General features: G+C 47.2%; 1 protein-coding gene across 1 annotated transcript in view; it reads left to right on the top strand.

Moving 5' to 3' along the window:
• rskrb (ribosomal protein S6 kinase related b) overlaps positions 1-18,616 on the top strand; it is a 68,350-nt gene that overhangs the window by 41,565 nt on the left and 8,169 nt on the right. Inside the window, exons 5-9 of the mRNA XM_029770417.1 lie at positions 2,848-2,917; positions 6,190-6,297; positions 6,432-6,472; positions 9,822-9,849; positions 18,538-18,616. The exon at positions 18,538-18,616 is cut by the window's right edge and continues 11 nt beyond it. Coding sequence (XP_029626277.1) covers positions 2,848-2,917; positions 6,190-6,297; positions 6,432-6,472; positions 9,822-9,849; positions 18,538-18,616 — 326 coding nt within the window. The remainder of the gene's footprint in view (positions 1-2,847; positions 2,918-6,189; positions 6,298-6,431; positions 6,473-9,821; positions 9,850-18,537) is intronic.

Raw genomic sequence — 18,616 nt, 5'->3', positions numbered from 1 at the left:
ACTGTTATAGTGATTTAGACAGGGTCGTGGGTCGTGACTAGCTATACACACTGTTATAGTGGTTTAGACAGGGTCGTGATTGGCTATACACACTGTTATATTGGTTTAGACAGGGTCGTGGGTCGTGACTGGCTATACACACTGTTATATTGGTTTAGACAGGGCCGTGGGTCGTGACTAGCTATACACACTGTTATAGTGGTTTAGACAGGGCCGTGGGTCGTAACTAGCTATACACTCTGTTATAGTGTTTTAGACAGGGTCGTGGGTCGTGACTAGCTATACACACTGTTATAGTGGTTTAGACAGGGTCGTGGGTCGTTACTAGCTATACACACTGTTATAGTGGTTTAGACAGGGTTGTGATTGGCTATACACACTGTTATAGTGGTTTAAACAGGGTCGTGGGTCGTTACTAGCTATACACACTGTTATAGTGGTTTAGACAGGGCCGTGGGTCGTGACTAGCTATACACACTGTTATAGTGGTTTAGACAGGGTCGTTACTAGCTATACACACTGTTATAGTGGTTTAGACAGGGTCGTGATTGGCTATACACACTGTTATATTGGTTTAGACAGGGTCGTGGGTCGTGACTGGCTATACACACTGTTATATTGGTTTAGACAGGGCCGTGGGTCGTGACTAGCTATACACACTGTTATAGTGGTTTAGACAGGGCCGTGGGTCGTGACTGGCTATACACACTGTTATAGTGGTTTAGACAGGGTCGTGGGTCGTGACTAGCTATACACACTGTTATAGTGGTTTAGACAGGGTCGTGGGTCGTGACTGGCTATACACACTGTTATAGTGGTTTAGACAGGGTCGTTACTAGCTATACACACTGTTATAGTGGTTTAGACAGGGTCGTTACTAGCTATACACACTGTTATAGTGGTTTAGACAGGGTCGTAACTAGCTATACACACTGTTATAGTGGTTTAGACAGGGTCGTGGGTCGTGACTAGCTATACACACTGTTATAGTGGTTTAGACAGGGTCGTGACTAGCTATACACACTGTTATAGTGGTTTAGACAGGGTCGTGGGTCGTGACTAGCTATACACACTGTTATAGTGGTTTAGACAGGGTCGTGACTAGCTATACACACTGTTATAGTGGTTTAGACAGGGTCGTGGGTCGTGACTAGCTATACACACTGTTATAGTGGTTTAGACAGGGTCGTGGGTCGTGACTAGCTATACACACTGTTATAGTGGTTTAGACAGGGTCGTGGGTCGTGACTAGCTATACACACTGTTATAGTGGTTTAGACAGGGCCGTGGGTCGTGACTAGCTATACACACTGTTATAGTGGTTTAGACAGGGTCGTGGGTCGTAACTAGCTATACACACTGTTATAGTAGTTTAGACAGGGTCTTGGATCGTGACTCGCTATACACACTGTTATAGTGGTTTAGACAGGGTCATGACTAGCTATACACACTGTTATAGTGGTTTAGACTGGGTCGTGGGTCGTGACTAGCTATACACACTGTTATAGTAGTTTAGACAGGGTCGTAACTAGCTATACACACTGTTATAGTGGTTTAGACAGGGCCGTGGGTCGTAACTAGCTATACACACTGTTATAGTAGTTTAGACAGGGTCGTGGGTCGTAACTAGCTATACACACTGTTATAGTGGTTTAGACAGGGTCGTGGGTCGTGACTAGCTATACACACTGTTATAGTGGTTTAGACAGGGTCGTGACTGGCTATACACACTGTTATAGTGGTTTAGACAGGGTCGTGGATCGTGACTAGCTATACACACTGTTATAGTGGTTTAGACAGGGTCGTGGGTCGTCACTAGCTATACACACTGTTATAGTGGTTTAGACAGGGTCGTGGGTCGTGACTAGCTATACACACTGTTATAGTGGTTTAGACAGGGTCGTGGGTCGTAACTAGCTATACACACTGTTATAGTAGTTTAGACAGGGTCGTGGGTCGTGACTAGCTATACACACTGTTATAGTGGTTTAGACAGGGCCGTGGGTCGTAACTAGCTATACACACTGTTATAGTGGTTTAGACAGGGTCGTGACTAGCTATACACACTGTTATAGTGGTTTAGACTGGGTCGTGGGTCGTGACTAGCTATACACACTGTTATAGTAGTTTAGACAGGGTCGTAACTAGCTATACACACTGTTATAGTGGTTTAGACAGGGCCGTTGGTCGTAACTAGCTATACACACTGTTATAGTAGTTTAGACAGGGTCGTGGGTCGTAACTAGCTATACACACTGTTATAGTGGTTTAGACAGGGTCGTGGGTCGTTACTAGCTATACACACTGTTATAGTGGTTTAGACAGGGCCGTGGGTCGTTACTAGCTATACACACTGTTATAGTGGTTTAGACAGGGTCGTGGGTCGTGCTCTGCTATACACACTGTTATAGTGGTTTAGACAGGGTCGTGACTAGCTATACACACTGTTATAGTGGTTTAGACAGGGTCGACCTGTCAAGGCTCAAGTGGAAGTACGTGATTACGGGCCTTGGCAGTTGGCTTCGGGTTTTCGTCATTGATTATTTGGATGAGTCAGGATTGGTGAAAGGAGGGACTTTAACTAGATTCCACAGCCACAAAGTCAAAATTGGCTACATCTTAAAAATTCATGATATTTTTTGTTGTTTTTTGGCCATGATAAACACGGGTGAAATTAGAGGAAGGATCACGTTTGACCAAGACTTATCTTTTGCGAGGGAGACTTTGTTTCCTTCCTTCGCACAGCAGCACCCCCCCCATAGAAGTAAAACAGGAAATTACAAACTTTCGCGAGAATTTTACTTCACCGAGATTAGTCTTAGGCTGACCTGTGACCTTTGTCCTCAGCGTCAGGTGCGTCACCCGTTCGTCCACGACCTTCAGGACTGCTGGCAGACACAGAGACACCTCTACATTAGTGAGTCACACAGGAAGCATCCAGACCCTAATGACCCCAACCCTAAAACCAACCTCACTGTTTCCTCACTCAGACACAGAGACACCTCTACATTAGTCACATAGAAACGCCCTAGACCCTACAGCCCACTGCCCCACTGCCATTATCCTCATTATCCCACTGCCCTTAACCTCATTATCCCACTGCCCCACTACCCTTAACCTCATCTCACTGACCCACTGCCCTTAACCTCATTATCCCACTGCCCCACTGCCATTATCCTCATTATCCCACTGCCGTTATCCTCATTATTCCACTGCCCCTCTGCCGTTATCCTCATTATCCTACTGCCCCTCTGCCGTTATCCTCATTATTCCACTGCCCTTAACCTCATTATCCCACTGCCCCTCTGCCATTATCCTCATTATCCCACTGCCCCACTGCCGTTAGCCTCATTATCTCACTGCCCTTAACCTCATTATCCCACTGCCCCACTGCCGTTATCCTCATTATCCCACTGCCGTTATCCTCATTATCCCACTGCCCTTAACCTCATTATCCCACTGCCCCACTGCCGTTACCCTCATTATCTCACTGCCCCGCTGTCGTTAGCTTCATTATCCCACTGCCCTTAACCTCATTATCTCACTGCCCCACTGCCGTTATCCTCATTATCCCACTGCCCTTAACCTCATTATCCCACTGCCGTTATCCTCATTATCCCACTGCCCTTAACCTCATTATCCCACTGCCCCACTACCCTTAACCTCATTATCCCACTGCCCCACTGCCGTTATCCTCATTATTCCAATGCTATTATCCTCATTATCCCACTGCCCTACTGCCGTTATCCTCATTATTCCACTGCCATTATCCCACTGCCCCACTGCCGTTATCCTCATTATTCCACTGCCATTATCCCACTGCCCCACTGCCGTTATCCCACTGCCGTTATCCTCATTATCCCACTGCCCCACTGCCCTTAACCTTATTATCCCACTTCCCTTATCCTCATTATCCCACTGTCCCTACCCAGACACAGAGACATCTCACACAGGAACCTAAACTCACCCCTCACTCCCCACCAATAACAGACCACACCTGGAAGCTCTTTCCCCCAGCCCAGCTCTAATCCCTCTCCCGGAGTCCGTCCTGGAAGCTCTTTCCCCAGCCCAGCTCTAATCCCTCTCCCGGAGTCCGTCCTGGAAGCTCTTTCCCCCAGCCCAGCTCTAATCCCTCTCCCGGAGTCCGTCCTGGAAGCTCTTTCCCCAGCCCAGCTCTAATCCCTCTCCCGGAGTCCGTCCTGGAAGCTCTTTCCCCCAGCCCAGCTCTAATCCCTCTCCCGGAGTCCGTCCTGGAAGCTCTTTCCCCCAGCCCAGCTCTAATCCCTCTCCCGGAGTCCGTCCTGGAAACTCTTTCCCCCAGCCCAGCTCTAATCCCTCTCCCGGAGTCCATCCTGGAAGCTCTTTCCCCCAGCCCAGCTCTAATCCCTCTCCCGGAGTCCGTCCTGGAAGCTCTTTGCCCAGCCCAGCTCTAATCCCTCTCCTGGAGTCCGTCCTGGAAGCTCTTTCCCCCAGCCCAGCTCTAATCCCTCTCCCGGAGTCCGTCCTGGAAGCTCTTTCCCCAGCCCAGCTCTAATCCCTCTCCTGGAGTCCGTCCCAACATTTAACCCTTCACCTTAAAAACCGTTGCTTGGACACGTTGATGCTCCTGCCTGGTTCCTCTCTAGGTCACATCCTGTTCCTCTCTAGGTCACATCCTGTTCCTCTGTAGGTCACATCCTGTTCCTCTCTAGGTCACATCCTGTTCCTCTATAGGTTACATCCTGTTCCTCTCTAGGTCACATCCTGTTCCTCTATAGGTCACATCCTGTTCCTCTCTAGGTCACACCCTGTTCCTCTAGGTCACATCCTGTTCCTCTCTAAGTCACATCCTGTTCCTCTCTAGGTCACATCCTGTTCCTCTCTAGGTCTCATCCTGTTCCTCTATAGGTTACATCCTGTTCCTCTCTAGGTCACATCCTGTTCCTCTCTAGGTCACATCCGGTTCCTCTCTAGGTCACATCCTGTTCCTCTGTAGGTCACATCCTGTTCCTCTCTAGGTCACATCCTGTTCCTCTCTAGGTCTCATCCTTTTCCTCTATAGGTCACATCCTGTTCCTCTCTAGGTCTGATCCTGTTCCTCTATAGGTCACATCCTGTTCCTCTCTAGGTCTGATCCTGTTCCTCTATAGGTCACATCCTGTTCCTCTATAGGTCACATCCTGTTCCTCTCTAGGTCACATCCTGTTCCTCTATAGGTCACATCCTGTTCCTCTCAAGGTCACATCCTGTTCCTCTATAGGTCACATCCTGTTCCTCTCTAGGTCACATCCTCTTCCTCTATAGGTCACATCCTGTTCCTCTCAAGGTCTTATCCTTTTCCTCTATAGGTCACATCCTGTTCCTCTCTAGGTCTGATCCTGTTCCTCTATAGGTCACATCCTGTTCCTCTCTAGGTCTCATCCTGTTCCTCTCTAGGTCACATCCTTTTCCTCTCTAGGTCACATCCTGTTCCTCTCCTGTTAGACAGACCACATCCCAAAGGGCACTCTAGAGCCCTATGAAGTGCACTACTTACGACCGGAGCCCTATGAAGTGCACTACTTACGACCAGAGCCCTATGGAGTGCCATTTGCCCCCGTTCTGACCCCATCACTCCTCTTCCCCCCCTTCTCTCTCTCCTCTCACCCCTTCCTCCCCCCTCTGGGTCAGAATGTGACCCAGATCCCCCTCCTCTCCTCACCCCCTCTCCTCATCCCCTCTCCTCTCCCCCTCTCCTCACCCCCTCTCCTCACCCCCTTTCCTCTCCCCCTCTCCTCACCCCCTCTTCTCTCCCCCTCTCCTCTCCCCCTCTCCTCATCCCCTCTCCTCTCCCCCTCTCCTCTCCCCCTCTCCCCCTCTCCCCCTCTCCTCATCCCCTCTCCTCTCCCCCTCTCCTCACCCCCTCTCCTCTCCCCCTCTCCCCACCCCCTCTCCTCTCCCCCTCTCCTCATCCCCTCTCCTCTCCCCCTCTCCCCCTCTCCTCTCCCCCTCTCCTCATCCCCTCTCCTCTCCCCCTCTCCTCATCCCTCTCCTCATCCCCTCTCCTCTCCCCCTCTCCCCCTCTCCTCTCCCCCTCTCCTCATCCCCTCTCCTCCTCTCCCCCTCGCCTCTCCCCCTCTCCTCATCCCCTCTCCTCTCCCCCTCTCCCTCCCCCTCTCTCCCCCTCTCCTCTCCCCCTCTCTCTCTCATACTGTGTGTGTGTCTCTCTAGTGTGTGACTACTGCAGCACCGGGGACCTGTATACATACTGGGTGATGATTGGCCAGTTCAGCGAGGACGCTGTCAGGGTGTTTGCTGCAGAGTTAGGCTGCGCTCTCGGTGAGTAAACACGTACGCACACACACACACACACACACACACACACACACACACACACACACACACACCACACACACACACACACACACACACACACACGAGACAGATGCTGACTAGGTCGTTTGTCTCCCCAGGGTTCCTCCATGACGTTGGGATTATTCACAGGGATGTGAAGGTGAGAGCTAGACAGGATATGACATCAGAGCTGTTCCATTCGTCAACCAACTGAACAAAAAAAATATAGAAACGCGACATGTAAATAAGAATGTTTTCATACGCACAAAAAATAAAAAATAAATTCTCAAAATGTTTGTGCACATATTTTGTTTACGTCCCTGTTCGTGAGCATTTCTCCTTTTGCCAAGATAATCCATCCACCTGACAGGTGTGGCATATCAAGAAGCTGATTAAACAGCATGATTATTACACAGGTGCACCTTGTGCTTGGGTCAATAAAAGACCAGTCTAAAATGTGCAGTTTAGTCACTGTAACGATCGTCGTGCAGGAAGGAAGAAGTGGACCAAGGCGCAGCTGGGAGCGAACACATGTTATTTATTACAGACCGAAATAACACGGTCAAAACAGAGAATAAACGTATCGTTACTGCTCCAACAAAAGAGACAACACCCCACAAACATCGTGGGGGAAAAGGAACTTAAATGTGATTCGACAGAACCCAACATAGAAATAAGCCCCAAAGCAAGGCTATACCAAAAACATAGAAAATAAACTATAGAAATGCCACACCCTGACCAAAATAGAAGAGTTCACCTGGTCAGGGCGTGACAGTACCCCCCCTCCAACGGTGCGTACTCCCGGCGCACCAACCTAAAGTCTATTAGGGGGGGACCGGGTGAGCGCCTCACCCTCGGTGGAGGCTCTGGCCCCGGGCGTGTTTCTCCCCCTGCCTCCACCCTAGCCCTACCCCTCTGGCCCGGACTGGACCACGGTAGAGCGGCATGCTCAGGCTCCGGAGCGGAGCCGCCGACCGGAACAGGACTGGTCACCGGTGGACCGGACACAGGCCGTGCCGGACTGTGGACACGCACCGTGGGCCTGGTGCGGGGAACAGGGACGGGCCGGACAGGACCGGGGACACGCACCACCAACCTGGTGCGGGGAGCAGGGATGGGCCGGACTGGGGACACGCACCAGCAACCTGGTGCGGGTAGCAGGGACGGGCCGGACTGGACTAGGGACACACACCCCCGGCTTGGTGCGGGGAGCAGGGATGGGCCGGACAGGACTGGGGACACGCACCACTAACCTGGTGCGGGGAGCAGGGACGGGCCGGACTGGACTGGGGACACGCACCACTGGCTTGGTGCGGGGAGCAGGGATGGGCCGGACTGGACTGTGGACACGCACCACATTCGCCCGGCAAGGGCGAGGTGCTGGCACAGGACGTGCTGGACCGTGACCGCACACCGGCGACACAGTGCGCATAAGCAGCGCCGGATATCCTGGACCGAGGAGGCGCACTGGAGGTCTGGAGTGCACAGCTGACATCACCCGTTCTGGCTCAATGCCCACCTTAGCCTGGCAAGTGTGGAGCGCTGGCACAGAACGCACTGGGCTGTGCAGCCGTACCGGAGACACAGTGCGCGTCCTCGGCGCAGGATACATCGGACCGAGAAGGGGCACCGGAGGCCAGGAGCGCTGAGCCGGCACAACACGTCCTCGCTGAACACTCCCCCTAGCCCGGCAAATGTGGGGCGCTGGCACAGAGCGCACTGGGCTGTGCAGGCGCACTGGCGATACCGTGCGCACCTCTGCCACCCAAGGCTCTTCCTCCACGCTGTCCCTACGCAGGTCCTCCAGGACCTGCCACATCTCTGCCTCCTCCTTCGCCGTTATCCCCCACGAGAGCAGTGGTCTGGGCTCTTCCTCTGCCCTTCCGGACCACCCCATTAGCCCCCCAAAAAAAAATTCTTGGGGGTGTCTTCCGGGCCTCCTCGACCGCTGCCTGCGACTCCTTCCACTGGCTGGCATCACCTCCTCGACCTGGGAATCCTTCCGCCAGGGTCCTTTCCCCGACATGATCTCCTCCCAGGTCCAGAACTCCTTCCCCTCGCGAGCCCATCTCTCGCGCTCCTTATCCTCCCGCTGCTTGGTCCTGGTTCGGTGGGGTGTTCTGTAACGATCGTCGTGCAGGAAGGAAGAAGTGGACCAAGGCGCAGCTGGGAGCGAACACATGTTATTTATTACAGACTGAAATAACACGGTCAAAACAGAGAATAAACGTATCGTTACTGCTCCAACAAAAGAGACAACACCCCACAAACATCGTGGGGGAAAAGGAACTTAAATGTGATTCCCCAATCAGAGGCAACTAGCGACAGCTGTCTCTGATTGGGAATCGACAGAACCCAACATAGAAATAAGCCCCAAAGCAAGGCTATACCAAAAACATAGAAAATAAACTATAGAAATGCCACACCCTGACCAAAATAGAAGAGTTCACCTGGTCAGGGCGTGACAGTCACACAACACAATGCCACAGATGCCTCAAGTTTTGCTGGAGCGTGCAATTGGCATGCTGACTGCAGGAATGTCCACCAGAGCTGTTTTCTGCCATAAGCTGCCTCGAACATCGTTTTAGAGAATTTGGCAGTGTACGTCCAACCGGCCTCACGACCGCAGACTACGTGTAACCACGCCCGCCCAGGACCTTCACATCTGGCTTCTTCAACTTTTGGGATCGTCTGATACCAGCCACCATGAAATTGAGGAGTATTTCTGTCTGTAATAAAGCCCTTTTTTGGGGAAAAACTCATTCTGATTGGCTGGGCCTGTCTCCCTAGTAGGTGGGCATATGCCCTCCCAGGCCCACCCATGACTACGCCCCTGCCCAGTGTTGTGAAATCCATAGATTAGGGCCAAATTAATTAATTTCAATTGACTGATTTCCTTATATGAACTGTAACCCAGTAAAATTGTTGAAATTGTTGCATGTTTCGTTTATATTTTTGTTCGGTGAATATTATATAATATACACTGAACATCAGTGGTTCTCAGCTGGGTTTGCCTTCGGGACCCGTTCATGATCAGTTCATTATCATTATCAGTTCAGTTCATTATCAGTTCATTATCAGTTCAGTTCATTATCAGTTCAGTTCATTATCAGTTCATTATCATTATAAGTTCAGTTCATTATCAGTTCATTATCATTATAAGTTCAGTTCATTATCAGTTCATTATCATTATCAGTTCATTATCAGTTTATTATCATTTTCACACACTTTCTACCTGGTTTAAGTTTATACTTAAGAAAGTATTTTTTTAATCGTAAAACCCCCCCCCCAAAAAAAACCGTTTGTATACATTTTTTACTCAGACACCAGCGACCCATTCATACATTACATGTTTACATGTTTTACTAATGATACATCTGTTAGTTGATATCTGTCATGTACGTAATATGAAAAACATCTCCACTACAGTTTGACATCTGTCTGTGTTTGGATGTGATGTAACCATAGCGACGTATAAACATGTGACCACTGTGTGTTCTCTGCTGTAGATGGAGAACATTCTGCTCACAGATCAAGGTAAACTCACCCTGTCTGTCTGTCTGTCTGTCTGTCTGTCTGTCTGTCTGTCTGTCTGTCTGTCTGTCTGTCTGTCTGTCTGTCTGTCTGTCTGTCTGTCTGTGTGTGTGTGTGTGTGTGTCTGTGTGTCAGAGAGAGAGAGATTCTCCATTGAGTTTTACCATCCAGCAGTAAAGGCCCAATCTGCTATAGTATGTCAGTACTTAAAAGGTATATACAAAAATCTGGTATAGGGTTTACTTCATATGTTGTGTTCTGGTATCATTTTTAAATTGAGACAGTTTATTAGGTATACCCTATACAGGAAAATGGTTCGCTCCTACAGACAGTGAGTCACGTGGTCGTGGCTTGTTATATAAAGCAGCCAGACAGGCTTCAAGACATTCAGTTACTGTTCAGTTGAACGTTAAAATGGACAAAACGACTGACCTAAGAGACTTTGAGCGTCGGTATGATCCAGTATCTCAGAAACGGCCTTCAGGGATTTCCACGCACGACAGTGTCTAGGGTTTACAGAGAATGGCACGACAAACAAAAAACATCCGGTCAGCGGCAGTCCTGTGGATGAAAACAGCTCGTTGATGAGAGTGGTTGAAGGAGAATAGCAGCCGGGCCACAAACGGGCAAATAACAGCACAGTATCTTGGAATGCACAACTCATTGATCCTTGTCACTGATTTATTTAACCAGGTAGGCCAGTTGAGAACAAGTTCTCATTTACAACTGCGACCTGGCCAAGATAAAGCCAAGCAGTGTGACACAGACAACAACACAGAGTTACACATGGAATAAACAATAAACAAGCCAATAACACAATAAACAAGTCAATGACACAGTAGAAAAAAAGAAAGTCTATATACAGTGTGTGCAAATGGCATGAGGAGGTAGGCAATAAATAGGCCATAGGAGCGAATAATTACAATTTAGCAGATTAACACTTGAGTGATAAATGAGCAGATGATGATGTGCAAAAGAGCAGAAAACTAAATAAAAACAATATGGGGATGAGGTAGGTAGATTGGGTGGGCTATTTACAGATGGACTATGTACAGCTGCAGCGATCGGTTAGCTGCTCAAATAGCTGATGTTTAAAGTTGGTGAGGGAAATATAAGTCTCCAGCTTCAGCAATTTTTGCAATTCGTTCCAGTCACTGGCAGCAGAGAACTGGAAGGAAAGGCGGCCAAATGAGGTGTTGGCTTTGGGGATGATCAGTGAGATATACCTGCTGGAGCGCGTGCTACGGGTGGGTGTTGTTATTGTGACCAGTGAACTGAGATAAGGTGGAGCTTTACCTAGCATAGACTTATAGATGACCTGGAGCCAGTGGGTCTGGTGACGAATATGTAGCGAGGGCCAGCCGACTAGAGCATACAGGTCGCAGTAGTGGGTGGTATAAGGGGCTTTGGTGACAAAATGGATGGCACTGTGATAGACTGCATCCAGTTTTCTGAGTAGAGTATTGGAAGCTATTTTGTAGATGACGTCGCTGAAGTCGAGGATCGGTAGGATGGTCAGTTTTACTAGGGTAAGTTTGGCGGCGTGAGTGAAGGAGGCTTTGTTGCGAAATAGAAAGCCGATTCTACATTTGATTTTGGATTGGAGATGTTTATATGAGTCTGGAAGGAGAGCTTACAGTCTAACCAGACACCTAGGTATTTATAGTTGTCCACATATTCTAGGTCAGAACCGTCCAGGGTGGTGATGCTAGTCGGGTGGGTGGGTGCGGGCAGCGAACGGTTGAAAAGCATGCATTTGGTTTTACTAGCATTTAAGAGCAGTTGGAGGCCACGGAAGGAGTGTTGTATGGCATTGAAGCTCGTCTGGAGGGTAGTTAACACAGTGTCCAAAGAAGGGCCAGATGTATACAGAACGGTGTCGTCTGCGTAGAGGTGGATCAGGGAATCACCCGCAGCAAGAGCGACATCATTGATATATACAGAGAAAAGAGTCGGCCCGAGAATTGAACCCTGTGGTACCCCCATAGAGACTGCCAGAGGTCAGGACAACAGGCCCTTCGATTTGACACACTGAACTCTGTCTGCAAAGTAGTTGGTGAACTAGGCGAGGCAGTCATTAGAGAAACCAAGGCACAGCAAAGAAGGTACGGTAGGATTCGAAATGGTCAGTGATCTGTGACAGAGTTAGAGAGGTGTTTGTCAGGCCATGAGACATCCCGAAAATCTGTTTTCTCACCTCTATGGGAATGAGACTTTCACGAACACGATGGTGTTTCTCTGTTTTTCTCTACAACCCCCACAAGTCTTGGGTCTCGTCTGAAGTCGGTACAGCCGATCTGCCAACTTCTGTCTGTAGCATCCGAACAGTTTGGGCTACACACTAATATGAAGCCTCTGTTTAAATGTGAGATATGTACATGTCAGTTGTTTTGCTCTAGGACAAGACTCAGCTGACGGTCTGTCTAGTTGGTTGTTGATCATTGCTAGACAGCCATTTTCAAGTCTTGCCATAGATTTTCAAGCCGATTTAAGTCAAAACTGTAACTAGGACACTCAGGAACATTCAATGTCGTCTCCAGTGTGTATTTGGCATTGTGTTTTAGGTTGTTGTCCTGCTGAAAGGTGAATTAATCTCCCAGTGTCTGGTGGAAAGCAGACAGAACCAGGTTTTCCTCTAGGATTGTTCCTGTGCTTAGCTCCATTCCATTTATTTTTTATCCTGAAAAACTCCCCAGTTCTTAACGATGACAAGCATACCCATAACATGATGCATCCACCACAAGCTCCATTCCATTTATTTTTTATCCTGAAAAACTCCCCAGTCCTTAACGATGACAAGCAAAGGAAAGGAAAGGGTACAACTGAATGCCTTCAACTGAAATGTGTCTTCCACATTTAACCCAACCCGTCTCTGAATCAGAGAGGTGCGAGGGGCTACCTTAATCGACATCCACGTCTTCAGCGCCCGGAAAACAGTGAGTTAACTGCCTTGTTCAGGGGCAGAACAACAGATTTTTACCTTGTCAGCTCAGGGATTCAATCCAGCAACCTTTCGGCTACTGGCCCAACGCTCAAACCACTAGGCTACCTGCTGCCAAAGCATACCTATAACATAAAGCAGCTACCACTATGCTTGAAAATATGAAGAGTGGTACTCAGTGATGTGCTGTGTTGGATTTGCCCCAAACATTACGCTTTGTATTCAGGACATGAAGTTCATTTGTTTGCCACGTTTTTGCAATTTTACTTTAGTGCCTTATTGCAAACAGAATGCATGTTTTGAACAGAATGCATGTTTTGGAATGTTTGAATTCTGTACAGGCTTCCTTCTTTTCACTCGGTCATTTAGGTTAGCATTATGGAGTCACTACAATGTAACTACTCAGTGTTCTCCTATCACAGCCGTTAAACTCTGTAACTGTTAAAGTCACCATTGGCCTCATGGTGAAATCCCTGAGCGGTTTCCTTCCTCTCCGGCAACTAAGTTAGGTAGGACGCCGGTATCTTTGCAGTAACTGGGTGTTACAACTTCCGCCGAAGTCGGGTCCTCTCCTTGCTCGGGCGGCACTTGGCGGTCGGCGTTGCCGGTCTTCTAGCCATCATCGATCCACTTTTCATTTTCCATTTGTTTTGTCTTGTTTTACTAACACCTGGTTTCAATCCCCTCAATCACTTGTTGTGTATTTAACCCTCTGTTCCCCCCATGTCTTTGTGTGGGATTGTTTATTGTTTCATGTATGCGCACGTTAGACTGGTTGCGCTGGGTTATGTCAACCCGTATTGTATTTCGTGTTCGTTGTGCCGTGTGTTTTTGGTTCGCCTAAATAAAAGGCTTTGTTTGCTACCCAATATCTGCTCTCCTGCGCCTGACTCCCTTACAGCCATTTACGCATACCTAACAGAATCCCACACCACCACATGGAGTCAGCAGGAGCAGGTACTTATGGTAGCGGAGTCCAGGAGCACATGGCGTTGATTCACCATCTCGTCGCCGCCATGGACCGCGTCGTCCAGACGATGGACCGCTGGGAGAGACAGAGAGTTCCTCCAGCGCCTCCACCAGCACAACAGGGGTTCCCGCTATTCGTCCCTCCTGTACCTGGTCCCAGTGGGATTCGTCTCGCCCTTCCCAGGGAGTACGATGGGACGGCGGTACGGTGCCAGGGTTTCCTGTTACAGCTGGACTTATACCTGGGCACCGTTTACCCGGCTCCCTCGGGAAGGGAGAGGGTGGCCGCCCTCGTCTCGTGCCTCTCGGGGAGAGCTCTGGAGTGGGCTAACGCCGTGTGGGGAGAAGGAGATATGGCGTTGGATGACTTCACGGAGTTCACCCGCCGCTTCCGGGCAGTCTTCAACCACCATGCGGCGGGTGAACGTCTCTTCCACCTGCGGCAGGGGACGAGTTGCGCCCAGGAGTTCGCCCTGGAATTTCGGACCCTGGCCGCCGGAGCGGGATGGAACGACAGGGCATCTTATCGACCACTACCGTTGCAGCCTGCGCGAGGACGTCCGTCGAGGGTTGGCCTGCAGGGACACCACCCTTACCTTCGACCAGCTGGTGGACATGTCCATTCGGTTGGATAACCTGCTGGTTACCCGCGGACATCCAGAGAGGGCTCTGTTGATTCCCTCTCCCAGCACCACCGCTCCGGTGCCTATGGAGCTGGGAGGTGCTGCGCTCAGGGAGGCCGGAGGAGGTCCTATTAGTGTGTAGCCCAAACTGTTCGGATGCTACAGACAGAAGTTGGCAGATCGGATGTACCGACTTCAGACGAGTCCCAAGACACTTGTGGGGGTTGAAGACAAAAACAGAGAAACACCATCGTGTTCGTGAAAGTCTCATTCCCATAGAGGTGAGAAAACAGATTTTCGGGATGTCTCATGGTCTGACAAACACCTCTCTAACTTTGTCACCTTTCACCACAGATACTTGTTATAACAAAGGGGTTGAATACTCCGGAACTTATTTAAACTTGTTATAACAAAGGAGTTGAATACTCCGGAACTTATTTAAACTTGTTATAACAAAGGAGTTGAATACTCCGGAACTTATTTAAACTTGTTATAACAAAGGAGTTGAATACTCCGGAACTTATTTAGACTTGTTATAACAAAGGAGTTGAATACTCCGGAACTTATTTAAACTTGTTATAACAAAGGAGTTGAATACTCCGGAACTTATTTAAACTTGTTATAACAAAGGAGTTGAATACTCCGGAACTTATTTAGACTTGTTATAACAAAGGAGTTGAATACTCCGGAACTTATTTAGGCTTGCCGTAACAAAGCTTTCATTTTTTATTAATTTGTAAACATTTCTAGAAACATAATTCCACTTTGACATTATGGGGTATTGTGTGTAGAGGCCAGTGACACAACATCTCAATGTAATCCATTTTAAATTCAGGCTGTAATACAACAAAATGTGGAAAAAGTCAGGTGGTGTGAATACTTCCTGAAGGCACTGTAGAAAGGTACCCTTAGTCTCCTGGGACATTCATTAGGACCTCTTCATCTGCAGACAGGGGTTTCACAACTGTCTGTATCTGAAGACAGAAAACATCACATAGAAACAGGCTGCGTTCTACTCAAATTAGACAGCACTGAATATTATGTTGCTATTATCTCTCTGTACTCAAAGATTTCCCCTCTAGGGACTGGAACTGGATAATATTTTCATAATGTCCTCCCTCAATATGACCTGTCCTGTCCTGTCCTGTAGCCTCTCCCTTTACTGACAGCTGGAGTTGCAATGTCACCCTCTTCCATGGCTGTTACCTTCACATGCATTTGGAGACTGTTTTTAATTTGAAATGATTACATCAAGATAGCTAGCTAATATAAAGTTAGCTAACTGATTACATTAAATTCACTTAGCTATACAGTGTGTGAAGTTAGCTTGCAGCTCAGTTAGCCTGCAAAGTGGCCTACTGTAGCCAGCTTTCTAACTAGCTAATAATACATAGTTTAAATCAAATATTTTAAACATGGTATTTACTTACTTGAATAGGTTCTCACACTGCCTCCATTTTTTTGTGTCCTTACAAAAACAAAATAATAAGCAATCCTCATGGTATGTTTGGTGGTAGCAAAGCGTAGCCAGCAGCCATGTGGACGAATGGAGACATGGGAGAAATGGAGACATGGAAGAAATGGAGACATGGGAGAAATGGAGACATGTGGACGAATGGAGACATGTGGACGAATGGAGACATGTGGACGAATGGAGACATGGGAGAAATGGAGACATGTGGACGAATGGAGACATGGGAAAAATGGAGACATGGAAGAAATGGAGACATGGGAGAAATGGAGACATGTGGACGAATGGAGACATGTGGACGAATGGAGACATGGGAGAAATGGAGACATGGAAGAAATGGAGACATGGGAGAAATGGAGACATGTGGACGAATGGAGACATGTGGACGAATGGAGACATGGGAGAAATGGAGACATGGGAGAAATGGAGACATGTGGACGAATGGAGACATGTGGACGAATGGAGACATGGGAGAAATGGAGACATGGGAGAAATGGAGACATGTGGACGAATGGAGACATGGGAGAAATGGAGACATGTGGACGAATGGAGACATGTGGACGAATGGAGACATGGGAGAAATGGAGACGTGGGAGAAATGGAGACATGGGAGAAATGGAGACATGGGAGAAATGGAGACATGTGGACGAATGGAGACATGGGAGAAATGGAGACATGTGGATGAATGGAGACATGGGAGAAATGGAGACATGGGAGAAATGGAGACATGGGAGAAATGGAGACATGTGGACGAATGGAGACATGGGAGAAATGGAGACATGTGGATGAATGGAGACATGGGAGAAATGGAGACATGGGAGAAATGGAGACATGGGAGAAATGGAGACATGGGAGAAATGGAGACATGGGAGAAATGGAGACATGTGGACGAATGGAGACATGTGGACGAATGGAGACATGTGGACGAATGGAGACATGGGAGAAATGGAGACATGGGAAGAAAAAAATCTGTCACTTGAGTGGTTTAGAACTTTTTGTGACGTTTTAATTTACCAACGTAATACACTTTCAATTTCAATAAATATAAATCGCAGACTGTCGGCCACACTTGAAACTAGCATAGGCAACAACAACTTCCTGGACGGAAAACAGTGTGGCACATAACAAACAGCAGCCCTTCTACGGGGGTGTGGGGGCGAGGTTTCTTGAAATGTAACATCCAATCGAAATACTGCAGACCATTCAAACCGTTTGTGCTAATACAAAATTCTCCAGACCTCCAAGCGAGGCGTGATAACGATGTGATTTTGGAGGTATGGCAACACAAAGACTACAACAGACAAAACATTCTACATTTGTCACGTCCTGACCATAGTAAGATGTTATTTTCTATGGTAGAGTAGGTCAGGGCGTGACGGGGGGTGTTTTGTGTTTTTATGTTTTGTATTTCTATGTTTAGGTTCTAGTTTTCTATTTCTATGTTGTTGTTTTTTGGGATGGTCTCCAATTAGAGGCAGCTGGTCCTCGTTGTCTCTAATTGGAGATCATACTTAAGTAGGGTTTTTTTCCACCTGTGTTTGTGGGTAGTTGTCTTCTGTTTAGTTTTCTGTACCTGACAGAACTGTGCGCTTTCATTTTCTCTTTGTTATTTTTTTTTTGTGTTCTGAGTTCAAATAAATATTCATCATGAGCAATCAACACGCTGCGATTTGGTCCCCTCTCTACGACAGCCGTTACAACATTAGAACAAATTGTAGAACACAAAGTTCTGGAGCACAGCTGTCAGTCAGTCACGACACAGAGATCACATGGTAATGCTGTGATTCCATGTCCCTGTGGTGTACAGTAGCTACGCAGTATGGATCAGAGGAAGACAAATAGAGAGATGCTCCTGTGTAGAGCAGTAGGCATGTATAACAGTAATAATAGTTTATTCCAGTAATGATAACAGTAATAATGGTTTATTCCAGTAATGATAACAGTAATAATAGTTTATTCCAGTAATGATAACAGTAATAATGGTTTATTCCAGTAATGATAACAGTAATAATGGTTTATTCCAGTAATGATAACAGTAATAATGGTTTATTCCAGTAATGATAACACTAATGATAACAGTAATAATGGTTTATTCCAGTAATGATAACAGTAATAATGGTTTATTCCAGTAATGATAACAGTAATAATAGTTTATTCCAGTAATGATAACAGTAATAATGCTTTATTCCAGTAATGATAACAGTAATAATGGTTTATTCCAGTAATGATAACAGTAATAATAGTTTATTTCAGTAATGATAACAGTAATAATGGTTTATCCCAGTAATGATAACAGTAATAATGGTTTATTCCAGTAATGATAACAGTAATAATGGTTTATTCCAATAATGATAACAGTAATAATACTTTATTCCAGTAATGATAACAGTAATAATGGTTTATTCCAGTAATGATAACAGTAATAATGGTTTATTCCAGTAATGATAACAGTAATAATGGTTTATTCCAGTAATGATAACAGTAATAATAGTTTATCCCAGTAATGATAACAGTAATAATAGTTTATTCCAGTAATGATAACAGTAATAATGGTTTATTCCAGTAATGATAACTGTAATAATGGTTTATTCCAGTAATGATAACTGTAATAATGGTTTATTCCAGTAATGATAACAGTAATAATAGTTTATTCCAGTAATGATAACAGTAATAATGGTTTATTCTAGGCCACCTCCGTCTGGCTGACTTTGGTTTGTCTCGTCGTCTGGAGAGAGGAGGAAGAGCCTTCACTATCTGTGGGACCAT

The sequence above is a fragment of the Salmo trutta genome, chromosome 12 (assembly GCF_901001165.1).
Source record: "Salmo trutta chromosome 12, fSalTru1.1, whole genome shotgun sequence".
Classification (NCBI taxonomy): Eukaryota; Metazoa; Chordata; class Actinopteri; order Salmoniformes; family Salmonidae; genus Salmo; species Salmo trutta.
This window is presented reverse-complemented; position numbering and strand designations above follow the sequence as displayed.